We start from the raw sequence: 25,431 nt of genomic DNA, 5'->3' as shown, positions 1-25,431 counted from the left end.
ATGAACAAATATCAGTGATGGGCAAATAAAATGTTGAATGTTTTAGCAATAGTAGTTTCTAAAGCTAAGGGATAGTGTTACTCGTGCAAAGATGATCAAATATCAGTGATGGGCAAGTAAAATGTTGAATGTTTTAGCAATAGTAGTTTCCAAAGCTAAGGGCTAGTGTTACAAATGCAAAGATGAACAAATATCAGTGATGGGCAAGTAAAATGTTGAATGTTTTAGCAATAGTAGTTTCCAAAGCTAAGGGATAGTGTTACTCATGCAAAGATGATCAAATATCAGTGATGGGCAAGTAAAATGTTGAATGTTTTAGCAATAGTAGTTTCCAAAGCTAAGGGCTAGTGTTACAAATGCAAAGATGAACAAATATCAGTGATGGGCAAGTAAAATGTTGAATGTTTTAGCAATAGTAGTTTCCAAAGCTAAGGGCTAGTGTTACAAATGCAAAGATGAACAAATATCAGTGATGGGCAAGTAAAATGTTGAATGTTTTAGCAATAGTAGTTTCCAAAGCTAAGGGCTAGTGTTACTCATGCAAAGATGATCAGATATCAGTGATGGGCAAGTAAAATGTTGAATGTTTTAGCAATAGTAGTTTCCAAAGCTAAGGGATAGTGTTACTCATGCAAAGATGATCAAATATCAGTGATGGGCAAGTAAAATGTTGAATGTTTTAGCAATAGTAGTTTCCAAAGCTAAGGGCTGGTGTTACAAATGCAAAGATGAACAAATATCAGTGATGGGCAAGTAAAATGTTGAATGTTTTAGCAAGAGTAGTTTCCAAAGCTAAGGGCTAGTGTTACAAATGCAAAGATGAACAAATATCAGTGATGGGAAAGTAAAATGTTGAATGTTTCAGCAATACAGTAGTAGTTTCCAAAGCTAAGGGATAGTGTTACTCATGCAAAGATGATCAGATGTCAGTGATGGGCAAGTAAAATGTTGAATGTTTCAGCAATAGTAGTTTCCAAAGCTAAGGGCTAGTGTTACAAATGCAAAGATGAACAAATATCAGTGATGGGCAAGTAAAATGTTGAATGTTTTAGCAATAGTAGTTTCCAAAGCTAAGGGCTAGTGTTACTCATGCAAAGATGATCAGATATCAGTGATGGGCAAGTAAAATGTTGAATGTTTTAGCAATAGTAGTTTCCAAAGCTAAGGGATAGTGTTACTCATGCAAAGATGATCAGATATCAGTGATGGGCAAGTAAAATGTTGAATGTTTTAGCAATAGTAGTTTCCAAAGCTAAGGGCTAGTGTTACAAATGCAAAGATGAACAAATATCAGTGATGGGCAAGTAAAATGTTGAATGTTTTAGCAATAGTAGTTTCCAAAGCTAAGGGATTGTGTTACTCATGCAAAGATGATCAGATATCAGTGATGGGCAAGTAAAATGTTGAATGTTTTAGCAATAGTAGTTTCCAAAGCTAAGGGATAGTGTTACTCATGCAAAGATGATCAAATATCAGTGATGGGCAAGTAAAATGTTGAATGTTTTAGCAATAGTAGTTTCCAAAGCTAAGGGATAGTGTTACTCATGCAAAGATGATCAAATATCAGTGATGGGCAAGTAAAATGTTGAATGTTTTAGCAATAGTAGTTTCCAAAGCTAAGGGCTAGTGTTACAAATGCAAAGATGAACAAATATCAGTGATGGGCAAGTAAAATGTTGAATGTTTTAGCAATAGTAGTTTCCAAAGCTAAGGGCTAGTGTTACAAATGCAAAGATGAACAAATATCAGTGATGGGCAAGTAAAATGTTGAATGTTTTAGCAATAGTAGTTTCCAAAGCTAAGGGCTAGTGTTACAAATGCAAAGATGAACAAATATCAGTGATGGGCAAGTAAAATGTTGAATGTTTTAGCAATGGTAGTTTCCAAAGCTAAGGGCTAGTGTTACAAATGCAAAGATGAACAAATATCAGTGATGGGAAAGTAAAATGTTGAATGTTTTAGCAATGGTAGTTTCCAAAGCTAAGGGCTAGTGTTACTCATGCAAAGATGATCAGATGTCAGTGATGGGCAAGTAAAATGTTGAATGTTTTAGCAATAGTAGTTTCCAAAGCTAAGGGCTAGTGTTACTCATGCAAAGATGATCAAATATTAGTGATGGGCAAGTAAAATGTTGAATGTTTTAGCAATAGTAGTTTCCAAAGCTAGGGGCTAGTGTTACTCATGCAAAGATGATCAAATATCAGTGATGGGAAAGTAAAATGTTGAATGTTTTAGCAATAGTAGTTTCCAAAGCTAAGGGCTAGTGTTACTCATGCAAAGATGAACAAATATCAGTGATGGGCAAGTAAAATGTTGAATGTTTTAGCAATAGTAGTTTCCAAAGCTAAGGGATAGTGTTACTCATGCAAAGATGAACAAATATCAGTGATGGGCAAATAAAATGTTGAATGTTTTAGCAATAGTAGTTTCCAAAGCTAAGGGCTAGTGTTACAAATGCAAAGATGATCAAATATCAGTGATGGGCAAGTAAAATGTTGAATATTTTAGCAATAGTAGTTTCCAAAGCTAAGGGCTAGTGTTACAAATGCAAAGATGAACAAATATCAGTGATGGGCAAGTAAAATGTTGAATGTTTTAGCAATAGTAGTTTCCAAAGCTAAGGGATAGTGTTACTCATGCAAAGATGATCAAATATCAGTGATGGGCAAGTAAAATGTTGAATGTTTTAGCAATAGTAGTTTCCAAAGCTAAGGGCTAGTGTTACAAATGCAAAGATGAACAAATATCAGTGATGGGCAAATAAAATGTTGAATGTTTTAGCAATAGTAGTTTCCAAAGCTAAGGGATAGTGTTACTCATGCAAAGATGATCAAATATCAGTGATGGGCAAGTAAAATGTTGAATGTTTTAGCAATAGTAGTTTCCAAAGCTAAGGGCTAGTGTTACAAATGCAAAGATGAACAAATATCAGTGATGGGCAAGTAAAATGTTGAATGTTTTAGCAATAGTAGTTTCCAAAGCTAAGGGCTAGTGTTACAAATGCAAAGATGAACAAATATCAGTGATGGGCAAGTAAAATGTTGAATGTTTTAGCAATAGTAGTTTCCAAAGCTAAGGGATAGTGTTACTCATGCAAAGATGATCAAATATCAGTGATGGGCAAGTAAAATGTTGAATGTTTTAGCAATAGTAGTTTCCAAAGCTAAGGGATAGTGTTACTCATGCAAAGATGATCAAATATCAGTGATGGGCAAGTAAAATGTTGAATGTTTTAGCAATAGTAGTTTCCAAAGCTAAGGGCTAGTGTTACAAATGCAAAGATGAACAAATATCAGTGATGGGCAAGTAAAATGTTGAATGTTTTAGCAATAGTAGTTTCCAAAGCTAAGGGCTAGTGTTACAAATGCAAAGATGAACAAATATCAGTGATGGGCAAGTAAAATGTTGAATGTTTTAGCAATAGTAGTTTCCAAAGCTAAGGGATAGTGTTACTCATGCAAAGATGATCAAATATCAGTGATGGGCAAATAAAATGTTGAATGTTTTAGCAATAGTAGTTTCCAAAGCTAAGGGATAGTGTTACTCATGCAAAGATGATCAAATATCAGTGATGGGCAAGTAAAATGTTGAATGTTTTAGCAATAGTAGTTTCCAAAGCTAAGGGCTAGTGTTACAAATGCAAAGATGAACAAATATCAGTGATGGGCAAATAAAATGTTGAATGTTTTAGCAATAGTAGTTTCCAAAGCTAAGGGATAGTGTTACTCATGCAAAGATGATCAAATATCAGTGATGGGCAAGTAAAATGTTGAATGTTTTAGCAATAGTAGTTTCCAAAGCTAAGGGCTAGTGTTACAAATGCAAAGATGAACAAATATCAGTGATGGGCAAGTAAAATGTTGAATGTTTTAGCAATAGTAGTTTCCAAAGCTAAGGGCTAGTGTTACAAATGCAAAGATGAACAAATATCAGTGATGGGCAAGTAAAATGTTGAATGTTTTAGCAATAGTAGTTTCCAAAGCTAAGGGATAGTGTTACTCATGCAAAGATGAACAAATATCAGTGATGGGCAAATAAAATGTTGAATGTTTTAGCAATAGTAGTTTCCAAAGCTAAGGGATAGTGATACTCATGCAAAGATGATCAAATATCAGTGATGGGCAAGTAAAATGTTGAATGTTTTAGCAATAGTAGTTTCCAAAGCTAAGGGCTAGTGTTACTCATGCAAAGATGATCAGATATCAGTGATGGGCAAGTAAAATGTTGAATGTTTTAGCAATAGTAGTTTCCAAAGCTAAGGGATAGTGTTACTCATGCAAAGATGATCAGATATCAGTGATGGGCAAGTAAAATGTTGAATGTTTTAGCAATAGTAGTTTCCAAAGCTAAGGGCTAGTGTTACAAATGCAAAGATGAACAAATATCAGTGATGGGCAAGTAAAATGTTGAATGTTTTAGCAATAGTAGTTTCCAAAGCTAAGGGATAGTGTTACTCATGCAAAGATGATCAAATATCAGTGATGGGCAAGTAAAATGTTGAATGTTTTAGCAATAGTAGTTTCCAAAGCTAAGGGCTAGTGTTACAAATGCAAAGATGAACAAATATCAGTGATGGGCAAGTAAAATGTTGAATGTTTTAGCAATAGTAGTTTCCAAAGCTAAGGGCTAGTGTTACAAATGCAAAGATGAACAAATATCAGTTATGGGCAAGTAAAATGGTGAATGTTTTAGCAATAGTAGTTTCCAAAGCTAAGGGCTAGTGTTACAAATGCAAAGATGAACAGATGTCAGTGATGGGCAAATAAAATGTTGAATGTTTTAGCAATAGTAGTTTCCAAAGCTAAGGGATAGTGTTACTCATGCAAAGATGATCAAATATCAGTGATGGGCAAGTAAAATGTTGAATGTTTTAGCAATAGTAGTTTCCAAAGCTAAGGGATAGTGTTACTCATGCAAAGATGATCAGATATCAGTGATGGGCAAATAAAATGTTGAATGTTTTAGCAATAGTAGTTTCCAAAGCTAAGGGATAGTGTTACTCATGCAAAGATTATCAAATATCAGTGATGGGCAAGTAAAATGTTGAATGTTTTAGCAATAGTAGTTTCCAAAGCTAAGGGATAGTGTTACTCATGCAAAGATGATCAGATATCAGTGATGGGCAAGTAAAATGTTGAATGTTTTAGCAATAGTAGTTTCCAAAGCTAAGGGATAGTGTTACTCATGCAAAGATTATCAAATATCAGTGATGGGCAAGTAAAATGTTGAATGTTTTAGCAATAGTAGTTTCCAAAGCTAAGGGATAGTGTTACTCATGCAAAGATGATCAGATATCAGTGATGGGCAAATAAAATGTTGAATGTTTTAGCAATAGTAGTTTCCAAAGCTAAGGGATAGTGTTACTCATGCAAAGATTATCAAATATCAGTGATGGGCAAGTAAAATGTTGAATGTTTTAGCAATAGTAGTTTCCAAAGCTAAGGGATAGTGTTACTCATGCAAAGATGATCAGATATCAGTGATGGGCAAGTAAAATGTTGAATGTTTTAGCAATAGTAGTTTCCAAAGCTAAGGGATAGTGTTAATGTCTGTTACAAGAGCTGAACCAGTTCTAAATTCCATTGAAAGTACAGAAAGTGATAGAGGTCAGAAGTGATAGAGGTCAGAAGGCAGTTTAGATGTACAGTATTGTAACCTTTTAGGATATAAGAACCCAACAGGTCTTATATTTGGAGAATATTATTAGAGACTGCATAAGATTAGAGAGTAAATAAGAACTATGAATTATGTTGGTTTATAAATGAGAACTTAGAAAGAAACCTGTGTACATAAAAAGCAGATACAAATGCGTTGGAACACAAGAGTTGTAGGAAGTCTTAACTTTCAGAAGTTAACATTATTGCCGAAGAATTAATGTTTCTGCATCATATTAAGATTTGCTCTCCATTTTCAATAATTCCCTTAAAAATGCAGCAGTATAGCAGATAAGAAAGAACCTAACTTCTTTTTTACTGAAATTTAGCTGTAGCCAATTAAAATACTAAGAGTAGCTGAAACTGCAAAATAATTTTTTAACTGAATTATCACTTGGTATCGAGTACCTACTTGTAGTCCTTTAGGTTTAACCAGTAGTGAACTGGAGACACTTATTGTTGCATCAGTTGGTTATTTTCCTGGTGCAACAAGCTTTCCACTAACCTTGCGTTTTCCAATCTTCCTTGAGTAAAAGAAGGATTTCAGGCAACCAAATGTCATTAAAATATTTAGGGTGATAAAGATTAATTTCATACCTTCAGATGATCTAATTAGAAACTTCACGTGATCCTTTCAAGAGCATAAGTAAAAAGGCTAATAATAAATTTAATTGTTCAAGTATACATATAAAAGGGAAGTACCCTTGTATGACAATGTATCATGACAGTATTGAGGAAAAAATATCTAGTGGATTTAAGGATGCTAGAATGCCTATCTAGAAGTTTTTTCCATCAGTAAAGTTAAATCTGGGTCGAAGTAGAGAATGGTAAATGGGATTTTCACATCAAATTCTTAGTTTTACAAATGATGTATAGGATAAGAAAAAAAATTATCATTTTGTCACCGCAAACAAAAATGACAGACTTGAAACTAAATCTCAATGCTCTCAAGAATTCCACGATTGGTCCAAAATGGAAGTAAAGTATCCTACCACAGGTAGTTGATGTTAGTATGCTCAAGACTTCATATGCATATATAAGTATAATGAAGGCCATACATGGTGATGTCTGAACTGTAGGACTTTTCAGATAACCTAATTATATGGGACCATTGATATTAGTTCGATTTCTGTTATGTTATTTTTATTACAAGATAGTTCAACATGTCCAATATTAATGATTTCTTCTTTAAGAAGCGTGAGAATTGGACAAAGTAAACTTTTTTAGAAATTATTAGGAAAAATTTAGAGAAACTGTTTAAGGAGAATTCAGAAGCCAGGGAAGTTGGTGGCTGAAGAGCAATTGAAAAACAGAATGGTTTACTGTGTAGCTACAGTTAAGCTGTACTCTAGTAAATTTTGGTGGGGGTTATGGTAAATTATAATCGCAATGATTCTTTTTAGAACTATAACTGTCTAAAGAATCGGGTGATAAAAAAAAAAAAAGCCATGAGTGGTATTCTGCACATGAAACTAAAGAACAGGCCTGTGTTGATCTTAGAGTTACAAGTATAAGTTAATGTAGATGGCATGCAGTAGTTTGATCTGTAAAGTTCCTTTAGTTTGGTAGTATAATGACCTGGTTAGCACTTGGATGATGACTGGCTGGCATAAAATCAAAATTTAGTTCTAAATTCATTCACCATTGACTTATAAAAATGTACACCATACTGAAAAGCATCATGTACAGGTTCCTTTTGACATATAATTTTTTCAACTTTTACCCCCAAAAAACAACCTGTTTTGAAATTTCCTAAACCAATAACGATGTTTACTTCACTTATTAAAACAATCCTTGCTCTTTTAAATATTTCAGGTGTTCAAGTTGTACCTGGGACTGACCATCCTGTAACAAATGCTCAAGATGCACATGACTTTTGTGTGAAGTACGGATTACCAGTTATGCTGAAAGCAGCATATGGAGGTGGAGGACGTGGTATGAGAGTTGTTAGAGAGTTATCAGTAAGTAGTCTGCACTGTAGTTGTTATTCAATATTATTTCCTTGTATAGTTTCTAGCTTTCATGTGATCTTTCTAACTGTATGTTTGCATTTCTCCCTATCTGGCATAAGACTTAACCTAGAAAACATAAGATGATTTTCAACCAAATTTGATATTAGGGGGTTCAGATTAATTGAAAATGTAGAACAGACCTCTTCCAAATCAGAGAAATTTTAGAAATGGTTGATATATGGTAGGCCATGTAAACATACTCTTTAGAACTGCTGCACCACAAGTAAGGAAACTTTCAAAGGGTCTGTATGCAAGTTCAAGCTATGCCCCCTGTGGTCAGGATGTGGCTCTTAATAATTGTACAGTATTACAAATGAGTACAGTGTTGAAAAAAATAACTGCAACTGAGCTTCTCCATGTTATGTAGACTTGGGTTTGTTTAAACTATGTCCTTAGGGCTTGGGTTACTCTAAGATCCAAGGGTTTATACAAATTATATACGAAATATCTTTTTCATAAGATTTGTAAGTTTAGCAAATGGAGCTGTGTGGTACAGGGGCCTCTATTTCTTTAATAGATGGTTAGAGGATTACAGCACCCTTTTCAAAAGTTCCTGTACATGGATAATTTAGGTATTCAGCATAGCAAGGGCGTAAGCGCCATCGCAGTCAAAATAAAGCTAGCAGTACAACATTTTTTACAGGCTTTAGCCTATGTATCTGTACTTCATATATGCAAGTCATTCAAATATGCCATTAAAGAAATGTACTTTTTTTTTCTCACTTACAGGATATTTGAAAACTTTAAATGTGTTTTCTCAGTAAGAAACGGCACTTACACCCGTTGCTCCACTGGAGACTATTAAAGTTTGTACTTTTGTGTATTTACTCCCAATTCATATTAAGGTAATGCTTATAATTGTGAATTTGTTACAGAGCTGACTATTTTTCAATCTGTAATGTAAGAGCTGAATTAAGTACCTGCAATCTTGGGTAAAATAGAAATTGACACCAAACCTTGTTAGACTCCTTAAAAAGTAACTAGACAATGTGTCACAAATGTCATTCTGCAGTGTTTTTATAGTTATTAGAAATATAGAAAAAATCTCTACTTCATTAAATGCATAAAAAAAACATGTTCGCTAATATTTAGCTTTTGCAGTAATAAAAATCAAGTAACATTTTATATGATTGTAAGGCTCAACTATTGCTAAGTTTTGGTAATAAGTAAGAACTAAATAAAAACATTTCTCCAGAAACACTAGGATTCTTATGTAGAATTGAATTTTATTGTCGTTTAAATGGAAAAAGCTGATGTTGCCTAAAACTGAAAAGAAGGAAAAGGTGCATCATACACGCAAGCATCAAATACGGGAAAGAAAAGTTAATTTCATGTAGGTGTATTTATATTTTTCATCACCTTTATACATTACATATAAAGTATGGGCTGTGGCACCCTAGCAGTACCAACCGAACCCAGTTGAGTCCCTCGTCAGGCTAGGAAGAGCGTAGAGAGGAAAGGCCACCCCCCCCAACCCTTTTCTTTCTATTTGTTTGATGTTGGTTAGCCCCCAAAATTGGGGGAAGTGCCTTGGTATATAGATATAGATAGATATAAGGTATTACATATATATAGTGTTTGTATGAACTTTCAATTATTTTTTTACTGCATTAGAATTACTATACAAAGGGTTTATCACTGAATAGTTTACATGTATTAGCTATAAAGTTGGGATGTTCTGCTTTATGGGGTAAATTTGAAAACGTCGGCCAAGCGAGACTACTCATTATGAAACTGCAAATATGTGAAATTTTCTATTTTTTATTTCATAGATTATACGGTTTCCAGTATTGCAAATGACTGAATCCGCAAATATAAAATCCACGATTATCGATGGCCAACTATATATATTTACGGTATATATAGATAGATATTATGCAGTATATATAATATGGCACAGAAGTTATCCTGTATAATATTTATTAATTGCAAATTCTTTTATTCAACAGGAAGTTAAAGAAAATTTCAACAGAGCATCATCAGAGGCACTAGCTGCTTTTGGAAATGGAGCCATGTTTATTGAAAAGTTCATTGAAAACCCACGACATATCGAGCTTCAAGTTTTGGGGGACAAAGCTGGCAATGTTGTTCATTTATTTGAACGTGATTGTTCAGTTCAGAGAAGGCATCAAAAACTAGTGGAGGTAGCTCCTGCTCCTAGTCTAAATGCAAAGGTTAGTTACTTTATTTACTGTGAAAATCTTCTTGGGGTGAATATAGGTTACTCCTGTTACATACAGTAGATAATTTTGGTTACTTAGAAAATAATATACATAGATCAGATAATGTATTTTGAAAAATTATAAGAATATTAAAACTAATCACTATAACTTTCTGAGCCTTTCTAATGAAGTTTCCAGTTTTAAAATTTTATACTCTTAAATACAACAAGGTGTTTTCAAAATTTTCAAATAAAAATTATCACTTACAATAACATCAAAGGTTTTATAAGAATATCCAATCAATACTGAGATATTACAGTATTGCTATAAGGAATGCAGCAAAACATGCAATAAACGCGAAATTTTAGAATATGCATGCACAGCCTATATCATATTTTCCCAATTTAGCTTATTACACCCCTTAGATAGTCCACAAGATTCAAGTAATTAAACACCAAGTTCATTGCAGCTTAGAGCAGCGATGGCAGCTGATGCAGTAAAACTTTGCAAAAGTGTAGGCTATGAGAATGCTGGAACAGTAGAGTTCTTATTAGACAATACTGGTAACTACTATTTCATCGAAGTCAATGCTCGCCTGCAAGTCGAACACACAGTTACGGAAGAAATCACGGGGTAAGCATATTTATGATTTGAATTATTTAGACTCATAAAAATGGTATGTAGTTGATGTTTATTATTACTGTAAATTTTCTGTAGTGTTAATATTATTTTAACCAACCCGTACAGGAAATGTTAATAATATTTACCTGATATTTAATTAACTGAACACTAACCAATTACATTACTATTTTATTTTTTGACCTAATGATGTGTAATGACTTCTCTTACTCATTACAGTTCATAACATATAGGGAGAGGATTATTTGCTGCGCTCGATACATTAATCAATATTAAAAAAAAATTCATGCCCACACACACACACACACACACACTACATTATGAACATGGAAACTTGAAACAGTCTTATCCCATCTAGGGGTGTAAACATTGTCAAACTTTAGATACTTTTCTGATTGAAGATTTTTAGCTAGTATGTGCTGTAAACATACAAATTTATCATAATAATGGTTACCTCAAAAATCATATTTTAATGTATATTTGGAAATAATAAGAGGTGATGGTAGAAATTATCTTTTATGTGGTTTAGAGCTTAATAACTATTCATAGAATAATTTTTACAATGATTAAATAGCGTAGTTGGAAAAGTGTATGGTAGAGTAATGATTAATAGGATCAAGGATAAAACAGAGAATGCAATCTTAGAAATACAGGGTGGTTTTAGAAGAGGTAGGGTTTGTATGAATCAGATTTTTACAGTTAGGCAGATAAGCGAGAAATATATAGCAAAAGGTAAGGAGGTGTATGTTGCGTTTATGGATCTGGAGAAAGCGTATGATAGAGTTGATAGGGAAGCAATGTGGAATGTGATGAGGTTATATGGAGTTGGTGGAAGGTTGTTGCAAGCAGTGAAAAGTTTCTACAAAGGTAGTAAAGCATGTGTTAGGATAGGAAATGAAGTGAGTGATTGGTTTCCGGTGAGAGTGGGGTTGAGACAGGGATGTGTGATGTCGCCGTGGTTGTTTAACTTGTATGTTGATGGAGTGGTGAGAGAGGTGAATGCTCGAGTGCTTGGACAAGGATTAAAACTGGTAGACGAGAATGACCATGAATGGGAGGTAAATCAGTTTTTGTTTGCGGATGATACTGTACTGGTTGCAGACACAGAAGAGAAGCTTGGACGATTAGTGACAGAATTTGGAAGTGTGTGTGAGAAAAGGAAGTTGAGAGTTAATGTGGGTAAGAGTAAGGTTATGAGATGTACGAGAAGGGAAGGTGGTGCAAGGTTGAATGTCATGTTGAATGGAGAGTTACTTGAGGAGGTGGATCAGTTTAAGTACTTGGGGTCTGTTGTTGCAGTAAATGGTGGAGTGGAAGCAGATGTACGTCAGCGAGTGAATGAAGGTTGCAAAGTGTTGGGGGCAGTTAAGGGAGTAGTAAAAAATAAGAGGGTTGGGCATGAATGTAAAGAGTTCTATATGAGAAAGTGATTGTACCAACTGTAATGTATGGATCGGAGTTGTGGGGAATGAAAGTGATGGAGAGACAGAAATTGAATGTGTTTGAGATGAAGTGTCTAAGGAGTATGGCTGGTGTATCTCGAGTTGATAGGGTTAGGAACGAAGTGGTGAGGGTGAGAATGGGTGTAAGAAATGAGTTAGCAGCTAGAGTGGATATGAATGTGTTGAGGTGGTTTGGCCATGTTGAGAGAATGGAAAATGGCTGTCTGCTAAAGAAGGTGATGCATGCAAGAGTTGATGGGAGAAGTACGAGAGGAAGGCCAAGGTTTGGGTGGATGGATGGAGTGAAGGAAGCTCTGGGTGATAGGAGGATAGATGTGAGAGAGGCAAGAGAGCGTGCTAGAAATAGGAATGAATGGCGAGCGATTGTGACGCATTCCGGTAGGCCCTGCTGCTGCCTCCGATGCCTTAGATGACCGCGGAGGTAGCAGCAGTAGGGGATTCAGCATTATGAAGCTTCATCTGTGGTGGATAATGTGGGAGGGTGGGCTGTGACACCCTAGCAGTACCAGCTGAACTCGGTTGAGTCCCTTGTTAGGCTGGGAGGAACGTAGAGAGTAGAGGTCCCCTTTTTGTTTTTGTTTCTTTGTTGATGTCGGCTACCCCCCAAAATTGGGGGAAGTGCCTTGGTATATGTATGTATGTAAATAGGACATTGTTGTAACATGATAGTGCTGTAGTAAATCAGTATTGGAAATACTTGTACAGAAAAGTTTTGCTTAAAAGTGAACAGTCTAATGTGAATTGACATAAGTTGTGACAAATCTGAAAAGATAAGTGTAGAAAATAAACATATACTCCCAAAAAGTAAATACAATATGAAGTTTTTGCTAAAATTCTACCTTGCAAAAATTTCACGTTTTCAATCAAGTACAGTATAGTACAGTTTTGTTCTAAGACTTTATTGTACTTTACTGTACTAGAGTTTACTGTAAGTTTTCTTCAGTCAATTATTTTCTAATGCAAGAATTGGAGAAGAAAAATTAAATAAGAGCTGTTTGTTCAATGACAATGTTTAAAGATACATGTAGTGTGAAAAAACAAACTTATAACATATTAGTGTTAATAGGAATTTTGTGTTGATAAAAATGAATTGAATAAGAGCATCCTTTATTGAAATAAAATGTTTCCTTTCCTATAGCTGGAAAGTTTTGTGTGATAAGGGTTATCTAGGCAAGTAAAAAGCAATATCATGTACCAGTACTGTATATCATAATATAGTAGCTTTAGCATTAAAAGAATTAAATTTCTATTATCAGGTAGATACGATTTTGGACAGTGTTTTGCATGCATAGAAATTTCTTGGCTTAATATCCGAAGTGGGAAAAATATTTTCAGTATCAATAAAGAGAGATGAAAGAAGACTGAAAGATTTACCCTTTGACAGATTGTATTAGCTCTAAAGGAACCTAGGACAAAGTGTCCTTCCAATCTAGTCACAGCCCTGATTTGTTTGTTTATTAAAGCCAGAAAGTGTACATTGAAGCAGTAGCACAAAATATTTAAAGGAAACTGTCACCATTGAGATAATGTTTGTATAAATAGCGAGTCCATTTTTACTGAAAGAATTTAAATGAATTTGCATAATAATCTATGGCATTGTAAATCTTTGATTAAAACTTTTGTTAGTGTTTCAGTAATGTTGTTATGGATTTTCTTTCAGGATTGACTTGGTTCAGTCGCAAATTCGTATTGCTGAAGGTATGACTTTACCAGAATTAGGAATGACGCAGGATAAGATAACGGCTCAAGGGTGTGCTATCCAATGCCGTGTTACAACAGAGGATCCTGCTAAAGGATTCCAGCCAGATACTGGTAGATTAGAGGTTAGAAAACATTAGTTTTAAACTAAAATATGTTATTTTCATGCTTTCCTCTGAATAGAACAAGCTATTAAATGAAAGTGCCAACTTAACAACCCCTAAATATAGCCATTAAGATAACTTTTACCCCCCCCCCCACCATTGTACCCTACATCCTTTGAATCGACTGCCAAAACACTGCCTGCGTGGCATGGAAAGGAAATGTTAATACCTCAGGTTTAAGTGGACTGTTATCAAAGGTAAGCATTACATTATTATTACCAGCAGCTAACCGATGACCCTACAGTAGTTGGAAAAGCAGGATGATATAAGCCCAAGAGCTCCAACAGGAAAAATACCCAGTGAGGAAAGGAAATAAACTATATATGAGAAGTAATAAATTGGAAATATCTTGATCAGTAACAACGTACAAATAGTTCTGTCGTGTATAATCTATGAAGAGAGAGATGTCAGCCTGTTCAACATAAAACATTTGCTTCAAGTATAAACTTTTGAAGTTCCACCGATTCAAGTGGGCAGTTAGGAACTCCACAATCTAGCTGGAATAAAACTAGGAGAATATTGCGTAGTATTGAGCCTTATGATGGAGAGGGCATGACTATTAGAATTGGCTGCATCCCTAGTGCTACATAAAAGATGGTACAGTCTGGGAAGATATGATTGCAAGAGATGGTCAGAATTATGAAAAATCTTATGCTATATGCATAAAGAACTAAATGATCGACAGTACCAGAGATTAATATCTAGATCAGGAATAAGAAATTTAATATAGAAAGTTTTTTTAACAAATTAAGATAACATTCAGTAGCTGAAGATCAGATGGCAGCTGAAGATCAGATGGTAGAACGTAAGGCAGAATGAAGCATTTCTTCAAAATAGATTGATCAACGAAAATCTTGAAAGACTTTCCCAATAAGTAAATTATTTTGTGAAATTTAAGAAGAGTCAATCCAAACTTGTTTCTCAAAAAGTAAATTTACAACCAAGAATCACACCTAAAATTTTAAGTCGTATAGACTTGAAGAAACTCCATTAAATGGGAAATTTGGATGTTGAGGTACCACTCTCCTTGAGACACTTCCAATCATACTTTTTTTTTTTGGGGGGGGTCAACTGCCCCATAATTTGTACCATGCACTAACTTTAGCTAGGTCTCTATCAAAGGATTCAGCAATCCCAGATCTACATACAGGCAAGGGAATTGATGCGAAGAGCGTAACATCATCTGCATATGTAATGAGTGTGTTTGCTAGACCAAACAATATTTCATGAGTATATAGTATGAAAAGTAATGGTCCTGGAATACTACCTTGATGAAGACCACATATCACAATCCTATACACCAATATCCCTGGTGTAAGAATTGGTATGTGAATATAGCAATTTTTTCCCATGCTTAAATTTACGTACCAAAAATTCTAAGTTCCGAATATTTTTATCAATAATTTGTAGCTGTAAAATTTATCAATGTTAAAAATAAGAAAATAAAAAATAAAAATATTGTTAGTATTGTTATAAATGTGTAAGGGCATACAGCCATAGTAGAAACTAAACGAAAAGCAGATTTTTTTTTTTCTTTTTCCATTCAACCGGATCTGATAACAGCTGTTTTGCTTGTATTTCAGCCCAATTTCAAGTGTAAAGATGAAAACTAGTTTCGCTTGTATTTCAGCCCAATTTCAAGTTTTAGGATTAAAACTAGTTCCATCATAATCAGTCTGAGGGAGCAGAATTCTGTTAAATAACCTGTTGATAATCTGGGCCTATTTATATGTACAGTACTTTACCAGTTTTACTGAAATATCCAAACATAAGAATGTTTCAATTTTTTTCTCTTAGGTATTCCGTAGTGGTGAAGGTATGGGTATCCGTCTTGACAGTGCTTCAGCCTATGCAGGAGGAATAGTTTCCCCTCATTACGACTCCCTCCTAGTTAAGGTCATCTCCCGTGCATCTGATTTGCATGCCTCGGCTGCTAAAATGAATAGGTCACTTCGCGAATTCAGAATTCGTGGTGTTAAGGTGAGTTGAATGTACTGTATACTGCAGCTGTTTTGTTAATTTCTGAATTTGAGTGAAAATTTAATTCAATTTATTTCCATGAAACTCCCCTGATGTTCATAATACTTCTTTCTCAAATCCTGGTACAATACAAATGGTTACCCTGAAACTAATAATTTATCTTTTTCATTCCTTTTAATAGTTTTAGGCCTGTAGTACTGTAATGACACAATCTGGAGGTGAATGGTAATAAACTTGGCTTGAGTATAACGCAGATCTTTAGTATCTCCTGTCTTCTTGCCCTCTCATTTGATAGTTGGCATTTTTAAACCCCTTTATATTGTGGTGTTTTGTATAATTTGAGTTACTAGTGATTTGTTAGTAGTTCCTGTTAGTTGTGCAAGGCAGGTATTGCTGTGCGATCATGATTCTCATTTTCTGCGAGTTTCATGCTGTTGGTATGAAACATTTGATCTTGAAAACTTATTTGGGGTTAATCTTCTGTGTGGTCTCCAAGGTCTTTTCTGTAAAATGTTTGAACAGGGAATCCAATATGACAAAAAATTACTAAAGAAATAGTCTACCCTGCTCCAGGGCCAGTGTTACAACATGCAAACCATGGACTGGTCGGAAGGCCAACTACACCATCTTAAATTTAGTTACTGAGCCATCAACACATTCCACTTAAGTTTTAGTGAAGTTAACATCTACTGTTAAGTAACAGAAATCTATTTATGATTTAATTATTTGTCTAGTAATAGTGTTACTGTAATTTGTTGTTCAAGATCGTTTTTTGTTTTGATTTGTTAGTGTATGTGGCCGTCCCCAGATTATGATGGTCTCTAGTTACGATGATTTGTAGTTACTAAAGGGATCCCAGCTTTTTAGTCTATTCCAGAACCCTATCATAGCTGATGCCAATTCAATGTTGATGAAATTTATCAATTAATCGATGCTTTCTGGTTTTTGCAAATACAGTACCAGAAGACCCAGGTATATTGGAAACCGAGCTTCTCTAGACCTACAATGTCTTGTACTGTATATGTTGAAGATACTAGTCTTCTGACAGTTGAAGTGAAAAAGTTATGCTAAAGCTAGATCATTAGGTGACGTTCCATATTTAATTTGGGATTTCATATTACCACTATTTTGCAGCACACTTAAAAATTCCAACAAACTTGGTACAGATTCTCTTTTTAGTGTCCGCTATTAAGATTCCATCAAATTCTTTCTCGTGTTAAAGCATCTGCTTCCTCAATATCATGGCTGCTTTGGCCACAATTAGTACATCATTGTAGTTGAAAGCTGTGACTACGGCTTCCCCCACTTTCCCCTTGTAGGCAAGCCAAGTCTCTTTTCCCTTTTTTAAGGACTCCATTTCTGTCAACTGTTTTCAGTGGACAAAGGAAGCTGTTCCACTCTTTGTTTGTAGACATAAAGTTCTTCCATAGTAAAATAACTGCCCCTATCTGTAGTAGACTTCATCTCTTATGTACATCTCAAGCTCAGCAAAAACTTGAGCACATGCCTCTTGTCTGTACTGCACATAATCATCAATTTTCTGGAAATCTAGCTAGGCTCTTTCCTTGTTGTACATGCCTGTCAGACCAGATGGGTGATAGTGATACATGTGGTCCTGGGAAACATCTCCAGAACTAAGCTTGGCCAGAAGTTTTTCATCTATTAGGTTGGTGTCACCTCATTGCAGCATCGCATAAAGGCAATGTCATGGCCAATCGTAAATCTTTGATAGGTGTTGTTTTGTCACAAATAAAGTGGATTCCTACTTTCTCAGTCTTAAATTCTTCTGTATCTTCTTCACCTGCCTTCTGGCTACTACATGTGAATTTTGCTGATGGGGCATCATAGTTTTCTTTTCTCTTGCACAATGACTTCCTTTTCCTTTCTAGTTATGTGGTTTTGAACTTTAATATACATGATTCATGATATGCAGCTCTGTTATTTTCAAAGGTCTTCAGAATTACATCGCCTTTATCAAGCCTTTTTAGTTGAAATAGTATCTGTATTGCATTTAACTTTTAAAAATTCAGAAATGTTTTTAATAAGGGTAACATGGCTAGCACCAGATGCATTCACTAGTCTTTCATGTGAGTCCTCTTGGCGTAAGCAGCAAAGCTTCCAGTTAGTCGTACTATCTACCATCAGGAAAGATGTCCAATTCCAAGATTGTGCTGTCATTGCTTTTGTTCTATAGTCAGAGGGTTTATGCTTTTACCACCTATGCAACATATATACTCTTTCAGATATGGGATACAACTAGGCTCAGATATGTTGTAATCCTACCCCTAGCCATATCATTCATCCAATGCTGTTTGATTCCTGTATTATCTCTACACCTTCCAGAAGAGTAAAGCCCCATCTTCCTTGGCTTATCCTGTCAATTCTGGTGTAGATGGCTAACTAAACTTCAGTTTGCTAAACAGCATTTGGAAAACTTATGGCAAATGTCTACCATTAGCTAGCACTGAACCCCATGCCAAGTCTCGGCTACAGTGTCAACCAGTGTCTCTTGGTAGTGCACTGACTACACTGTTACATTGAGCTAATTATCCAATTTCTTTTTTAATTGTGAATGAAAATCAATCTAGTGTGGCTTAACTGATTTCTAACCTACAAAAATACTGATCAAGCTGAAGCTACCTCAAATTCATGTATTACTTGATGTTTTACCTAATATATAAACTAGAGTTCCAATTTTTGGCTCTTTGGGGAACATTTTTTATATACAGTAGTGAAAGCCATCTTGGATATTTCTAGGCTTCAAATTATGTATCTTAAGTATGTAGAGACTTGCTTTCAATATTTTAGCATAAACTTGGAGTAACTGAAATTCCAATGTGATGATCCAATTAAATGTCAATATTTAGATATCCACATGAAGCCATTTTGACAACTATCCAGCCATCTTGGAAAATTGTAAAATTTTGTTTGGTTGGGGGTTGATGATGGGATAGGTCAAGAAGAATTGTTGGGTCAAATTTCACGTTTGTATTACTATTTGTACTTTTTCCCTATAATATTTTGAACTTGCCAAATTCACTAATAATTAAGTAAATGATAAACCTGATTGTGGCTTTACTTATACTGTACCTTATTGTATGGTACTTCAACTTATCACTTGTAGATCATGAAATATTTTCGTTTTAGTGAATGTTGTTAAAAAAATATAAGGGACTCCAATTACATAGGTATGCAAGTACACTAAGTTCATAAAGGATTTCTAGTTCTATATAGGGGGAGAACCTTGTATGAGTGGTACCTGTGTGCCAAGAAACTAGTCCAAAGATATGTAAGGTTAACTCGGTTATTACTATTTGGTAACCTAACTATTGCTATAAACTTTCAGGGAAGATTAATACTAGAATTGATTTAAGCATTAAAATGAAGTTCATAAATTGCAATATAAATACTGCTGGGCCATTTCATGGCAAGGGTCACAAAGAGTACCTTGCTTTAACAGCAAACTGATGATAAGCTCGATGCACATAGGCGCTAAACACCCATGTAAAACTTGGCCAAGTACCTGGGAGAATACACGGTATCGTGCAAGAGTATTGCAGGTGTCTGCCTCTTTCCAGCACCTAACCGAGCAACTTTAAAGCAGCCCATGCTGGGAAGGGTAGCCATAGGATACTTTACCTGGATTTTAGTAAAAAGAAATTGGCAAATTTTGAAAACAAGATGGGAAAGATACAGCAATACAGATATCTTTTAAAAATTGAAAAGGGAAATTATGATGGGTGAGCATTAGACAGTAATTTATAAAATGGATGAATAAAAATAAAAAAAGGAAACTTACAAGATTTTTCCATGTCCAAAATGGTTTATAATTATTTTATTTCTTTATTCCCTGTTAATTTTTTTGAGTACTTTTCTGTGCACATGCAACAAAACCAGGTGGTAGTGAGAAAGAAAATATTCCTTAATACAAGCACCTGCTAAACCAGTTATTGACACAGGTAATTTTAGTTTTTGAGTGCAGTAGAAAATGTTAAGTAACAATATTAGGAATTACAGTATTTAATAGATGACTTGTTGGTAACAATCCTTTTCATTTTCTTTCAAGACAAACATTCCGTTCTTGCTCAACGTACTCGAGAACCAGAAATTCCTTAATGGCACCATCGACACTACTTTCATCGACAAAAATCCACAGCTCTTCCAGTTCCAGCCCTCCCAGAATCGTGCACAAAAGCTTTTAAATTACCTTGGACATGTTTTAGTTAATGGCCCTTTAACACCGCTTGCAACTGGGTTGAAACCTGCATCTGTTCATCCTGTAGTTCCTGAAACTCCAGCAGGTAAGATCATTTCTACAAGAAGATATGCAACTGACATACTGTACTGTTAAACATTATTTTAGGAGATTTTTTTAAACCTTCATAAATAATTATAGGACTTCAAATTCCATAACTTGTACTTTTATATGTAGGATACTGATTAGTTGAGGTTTTCGTAGGTGTTCCTCCTCCGAAGGGTTATCGGGACATTCTGGTTTCGGAAGGACCTGAAGCATTTGCTAAAGCTGTCAGAAACCATAAGGGTCTCCTCCTGATGGATACTACTTTTAGAGATGCACACCAGTCTCTTTTAGCAACTAGAGTGCGCACTCATGATCTTCTCAAGGTATTGTGAAAATAATTATTTAAAATATTTTGTTCCCCCTTGGATACCAATAAGCTTTGTAGTTCTATAAGTACAGTACTAGTATTAGTGAAAATAATTAGCCACAAGTGATTGCTATAACATTTTTCTTTTGAGACCATATTTTAATAGTTTTACTTCATATTTTAATTTTTTTTCCTCTTTAATGTCTTAATTCTTTAAACTTCAAAGGTATTACATGGTACAGTACAGTATATCGTATCATGTTTACAACATAGTAGATACTTTTGGAATTTTTCATATTCATCATGACAAATGTTACAAAATTTTTCTTGAAGTAAATATGCTTTTCACACATTAGCTTTCCCATGCTTTATTATCCTGTACAGTGTTTACTCTTAACTAGTTCTTGGTATTTAGTCTAGACTTTATTCCAGATTTCACCATTTGTAGCGCACAACTTCAACAACTTGTATTCTTTAGAAAACTGGGGTGGAGCAACATTTGATGTGGCATTAAGGTTCCTTCACGAGTGCCCTTGGGAGAGATTAGAAGCCATGCGTAAACTTATTCCCAACATTCCATTCCAAATGTTGCTCAGAGGTGCAAATGGCGTTGGTTATACCAGTTATCCAGACAATGCTGTATACAAGTAAGTTCACAATGTAAGATTTTATATTGCATTAACTGTATTTTTTAAACATTAAACTTAACCGCTGGTTATATAAAAATAGTTTCCGTCTCTGACGTCCGGCAGAAATTCAGAAACTCGCGGCAATCGCAGATAGAGTTGCCAGGTGTACACTAGCGCCCTCACGGGATATAGGCAGAACCATTCCATACTTCACCAGATCTTCTCTGCCGCTATTACTGGCAACATCGTTTGGAATTCACTCGCTAACTACCTTGGATTGGACAGTCGCTAACTACCTTGGATTGGACAGTCGCTAACTACCTTGGATTGGACAGTCGCTAACTACCTTGGATTGGACAGTCGCTAACTACCTTGGATTGGACAGTTATCTTGATGTACATTGTTTTTGGTTATTGGCTTTCGCTTAATGGATTTTGCTTTCGGATTCTCTTGAATACTTATTGATTTGGATTACTTGGATTATTTTGACCCTTGCTTGTTTTTTATCTCTCTGTTTAACTTTTCAATATGGCCGACCCTTCTCCTTCATATAGGAAGTGTGTGAAAGGGTGTAAGACTTGGCTTCCTAAAGCCGCTGTAGATCCCCATTCAGTTTGCTCTAAATGTAGAGGTAAAATTTGTGAATTGGGGGATCGATGTGAAGAATGTGTTTCATTGTCCGAGAGTGAGTGGCTGGCTTTTGACCGCTACTCTCGTAAATTAGAGAGAGACAGAGTTAGGCGTAGTTCTTCTCGATCTAGAGAATTATCCACGTCCCGTATCATTGAACCTAATCCTTCCCCTGTAGTGGTCGATTCAGTTCCCAATACAGTTTCATCTGAACCTACACTTAAAGATATGATGACCATGATTCAAGCCCTTGGAGTAAGTGTAGAATCTCTCGCGGCGGACAGAAACCAGCTCATGTCCGACGTTAACCAGTTAAAAACTGTTAGTGTTAAAAGTGCGATTCATGTGTTCAGTGATGTGGAGGGTGAGTCTGCTTGAGCCTGTCGTTCACCTAGCCTTGGACCTCTTTCAAGCTTCCGAACCTATGGGAGAAGTGATGTCAATCAGCGAAAGGGAACGAGAGGCGTTATCGCTTGCGCAGACGTCCCCTCGAGCGTACCTGTTGTCGCATCGCAGGACGCTCACCCTCACCATGGGAAAGGTGAGGTTAATTTGTTATCTTCATCTTCGGATGACGCTACGCACAGCAAGGGCTGGCGTCATGCTTCCAGACCTCTTAAGAGGAAAGCGGATGTAGTGGCTCAGCGTTGCGATTCGTCACCGCAAGCGCCTGGCTGTAGCCATTGGGACACTACAGAGCGTCTTCATTCATCTGTCGAAGGTTCTCCTGCGAAACGTCCTGATAGGATGTCGGAAGTTGACAAAGGTTTAGTTCAGACTGATATGGATCTTGTTCCTGAGTCTGGTGTTACGGTACATGCACCGCCGCTTCCATCAGACTGGTTTCCGTCTTCTGAAAACTTGGAGCGTTATGTAAGTGATGAGGAAGGCGAGTTCGCGATCGAAGTTTCTTCACCTGTGTCACCACATGTTGATCCTAATTGGACCATGCTGCAAGACATTAAGCAGCAGCTCTCATCTTTTATGCAGTCTTATCAGCCTGCTGTTAGCAAAGCGGTGGTTCGTCATGATTCCGATCATGACGTGTTGTCGCACAGGCGGCCAACCAGGAAACGCTATGTTGAACAGCGTGATAAGGCTTCTGTATCTCATCGAGTTCCTGCTTCTCTTGATACCAAACGTCAAGCAACCAAGCGTGACGTTGAGCGTCAACCTTCCAAGCTCGGTGACGATCACCAGGCAGCTAAGCGTGACGCTGAGCGTCGAGCTAAATGTGACGTCGAGCGACAAGCAAACCGTAACGTCCAACGTCGGTCAGATGCTATTCAACATGCAGTCGGACGTGACGTCGAGCGCAAGATTAGCGAACGTCATGTGGACGTCAGCCATACCGAACGTCTTGATCGCACGCACCGCAATGCTGATTCTTATGTTCGCGAGCGACAGTTTCTGAACAAGATGCTGCTACAGTGGTTGGAATTCTTACGGAGGAAGAACCGGATGATCACTTTTCTCCGGGTGAACTCTTGGATGTTGTCTCGGAGGAAGAAGAGAAGACACCTCAACACTGTCGACCTTAAAAGGATTATGTTGGTCTTTACAGAGTTATTTCCGGATCATTTTGCTCCCATAGCCCTACGTTCACCTCCTTCGGAGTTTACCTTAGGAAAAATAGCAAGAACATCGCTTTTTACTAAGATGGTACTCTCTCGTTCTTCAAAGAGAGCATTAAAGTTAATGGGTGTTTGGATGCAATCTAAAAAAGACCTAGGCAAAACAGGCTTCGCTTTTCCCCTGGCCAGATTAGCTTTAAGTCTAGTATATGGTACAAGACGGGAGAAGTTCTCGGTTTGGGAGTTCCTGCCTCTGCCCAAGGCGACTTCTCAAGCCTAGTTGACTCTCCTCGTCGTTTGGCCATGAGAAGGACTAAGATCTTATGGTCGATGTCCGAGTTTGATTATCTCCTCAAAGGTATCTACAGAGCATTCGAAGTGTTCAACTTTCTCGATTGGACTCTGGGAGCCTTGGGGAAGAAAGATTCTGCACTGAAGGATTCTGAAACTGGTAACTTTATACATGTAATGTCGTGCATGGATAAAGCAGTTAGAGATGGCTCGAATGAGTTAGCAGCCCTGTTCACAGCCGGGGTCATTAAGAAAAGAGCAACTATGTGCTCTTTTCTTTCTATTGGGGTCACTCCATTCCAGAGGTCGGAATTGCTCTTTGCACCGATTTCTCCTTCTCTATTCCCTCAGGAGCTAATAAAAGAAGTAGCTGCCGCCTTGACCCAGAAGGCTACTCATGACTTAGTCTCCAAGACAGCAAGGAAGGTTCTTTCAACTTCCTTCACGAGCCGTAGACCGAAGGAAGATACTTCCTTTCCTCACGTATCACAGCCATTTCGTGGAAAGTCCGTCGGTAGGGGTAGCTTCAGACCCGATGGGAGAAAGTCTAGAAGGAGAGGTTCTAGGTCTGGCCGAAGCAGAGTCTGACTGCTTTCGCCTTCAGACAGCAGTGGGGGCCAGGCTAAACAACTTCTGGCAAGCCTGGGAGAGAAGGGGAGCGGACCCTTGGTCCATTCATGTTTTAAAGGAGGGTTACAAGATCCCGTTCATTATGAAACCTCCGTTAGTCTTATACCCTGTGGATCTCTCTCCCAGATACAAGGAGGAGTTGAAGAGGCAGGCTATGCATCTTCAAATGTATCTCTTGCTAGAAAAAAAGGCAATAGAGAGGGTGCTGAACTTTAAATCACCAGGATTTTACAACTGCTCATTCCTGGTTCCCAAGAACTCGGGGGGATGGAGACCAGTCCTGGACGTAAGTATCCTCAACGACTACGTTCAGAAGACAAAGTTCTCTATGGAGACTCAGAAGACTGCTTGCAGCAGTAATAAAGGGCGACTGGATGGTCTTGTTAGATCTCCAGGACGCTTGCTTTCATGTCCCGATCCATCCAAGTTTCAAGCGTTACCTGAGGTTCATGTACAGGAAAGAGGTCTTCCAGTTTCGGGCCTTGTGTTTCGGCCTCAGCACCGCCCCTCTAGTCTTCACAAAGATCATGTTGAATGTGGCGAGTATGCTCCATTCAAGAGGCATCAGAGCCTCCTTGTACCTGGACGATTGGCTCCTAATAGCTCCCTATTTAGGGATGGAGATTCGGAGTCTAGCTTTTCAGGCTTTTCCGTCAACTGCAAGAATACAGCTAGCTCTCCTGAAACTTTGTGCTTTTCTAAAGAAAAACCTGTGTTCAGTAAGAGAGTGGATGAGTCTCCTGGGAACCCTCTCTTCACTAGAACAGTTTGTTTCAATGGGAAGACTAAACCTACGGCCTCTAAAATTCCATCTCAATTTCCATTGGAACAAAGAGGACAGCCTCGACACGGAAAGCATTCCCCTTACGGAACCGATAAGAAAGTGCCTCCAGTGGTGGAACAACCTAAGCAGACTTCAGGAAGGTCTCTCGTTTTAGCAAAAGAGCCCAGACCTTGTGTTGTTTTCCGACGCCTCGGACTCGGGGTGAGGAGCAACACTGGTTAAGTCAGAGATCTCAGGTCTGTGGACAAGGGAATAGGGGAGCCTCCACATCAATCAAAAGGAGCTGTTGGCAGTCCTGTTGGCTCTCAAGGGTTTCGAGAAGTTAATGTTAAAGTAGTACAAGTCAGTGCCAACAACACCAAAGCATTGGCATAGATAGCAAAACAAGGCGGGACTCACTCGAGGTCACTTTACGAAATAGCGAGGACTCTTCTCGTGTGGGCAAAAGAAAGAAAGGTATCCTTGTTTACAAGATTCATACAGGGAGAGAAGAACGTGATGGCAGACAGCC

At 36.9% G+C, this 25,431-nt stretch overlaps 1 protein-coding gene across 4 annotated transcripts in view; it reads left to right on the top strand.

The window, feature by feature from the left end:
* PCB (Pyruvate carboxylase) overlaps nt 1-25,431 on the top strand; it is a 183,359-nt gene that overhangs the window by 115,673 nt on the left and 42,255 nt on the right. For all 4 annotated transcript variants that reach the window (XM_068383658.1, XM_068383655.1, XM_068383657.1 and 1 more), the window contains exons 5-12: nt 7,470-7,615; nt 9,616-9,840; nt 10,298-10,461; nt 13,591-13,753; nt 15,590-15,772; nt 19,839-20,073; nt 20,232-20,398; nt 20,815-21,029. In XM_068383658.1, the coding sequence (XP_068239759.1) occupies nt 7,470-7,615; nt 9,616-9,840; nt 10,298-10,461; nt 13,591-13,753; nt 15,590-15,772; nt 19,839-20,073; nt 20,232-20,398; nt 20,815-21,029 (1,498 nt within the window). The remainder of the gene's footprint in view (nt 1-7,469; nt 7,616-9,615; nt 9,841-10,297; nt 10,462-13,590; nt 13,754-15,589; nt 15,773-19,838; nt 20,074-20,231; nt 20,399-20,814; nt 21,030-25,431) is intronic.

The sequence above is a fragment of the Palaemon carinicauda genome, chromosome 1 (genome assembly GCF_036898095.1).
Source record: "Palaemon carinicauda isolate YSFRI2023 chromosome 1, ASM3689809v2, whole genome shotgun sequence".
NCBI classification, from domain to species: domain Eukaryota; kingdom Metazoa; phylum Arthropoda; class Malacostraca; order Decapoda; family Palaemonidae; genus Palaemon; species Palaemon carinicauda.
Note: the sequence above shows the minus strand (reverse complement) of the source record. Positions and strands in the feature narration are given on the sequence as shown.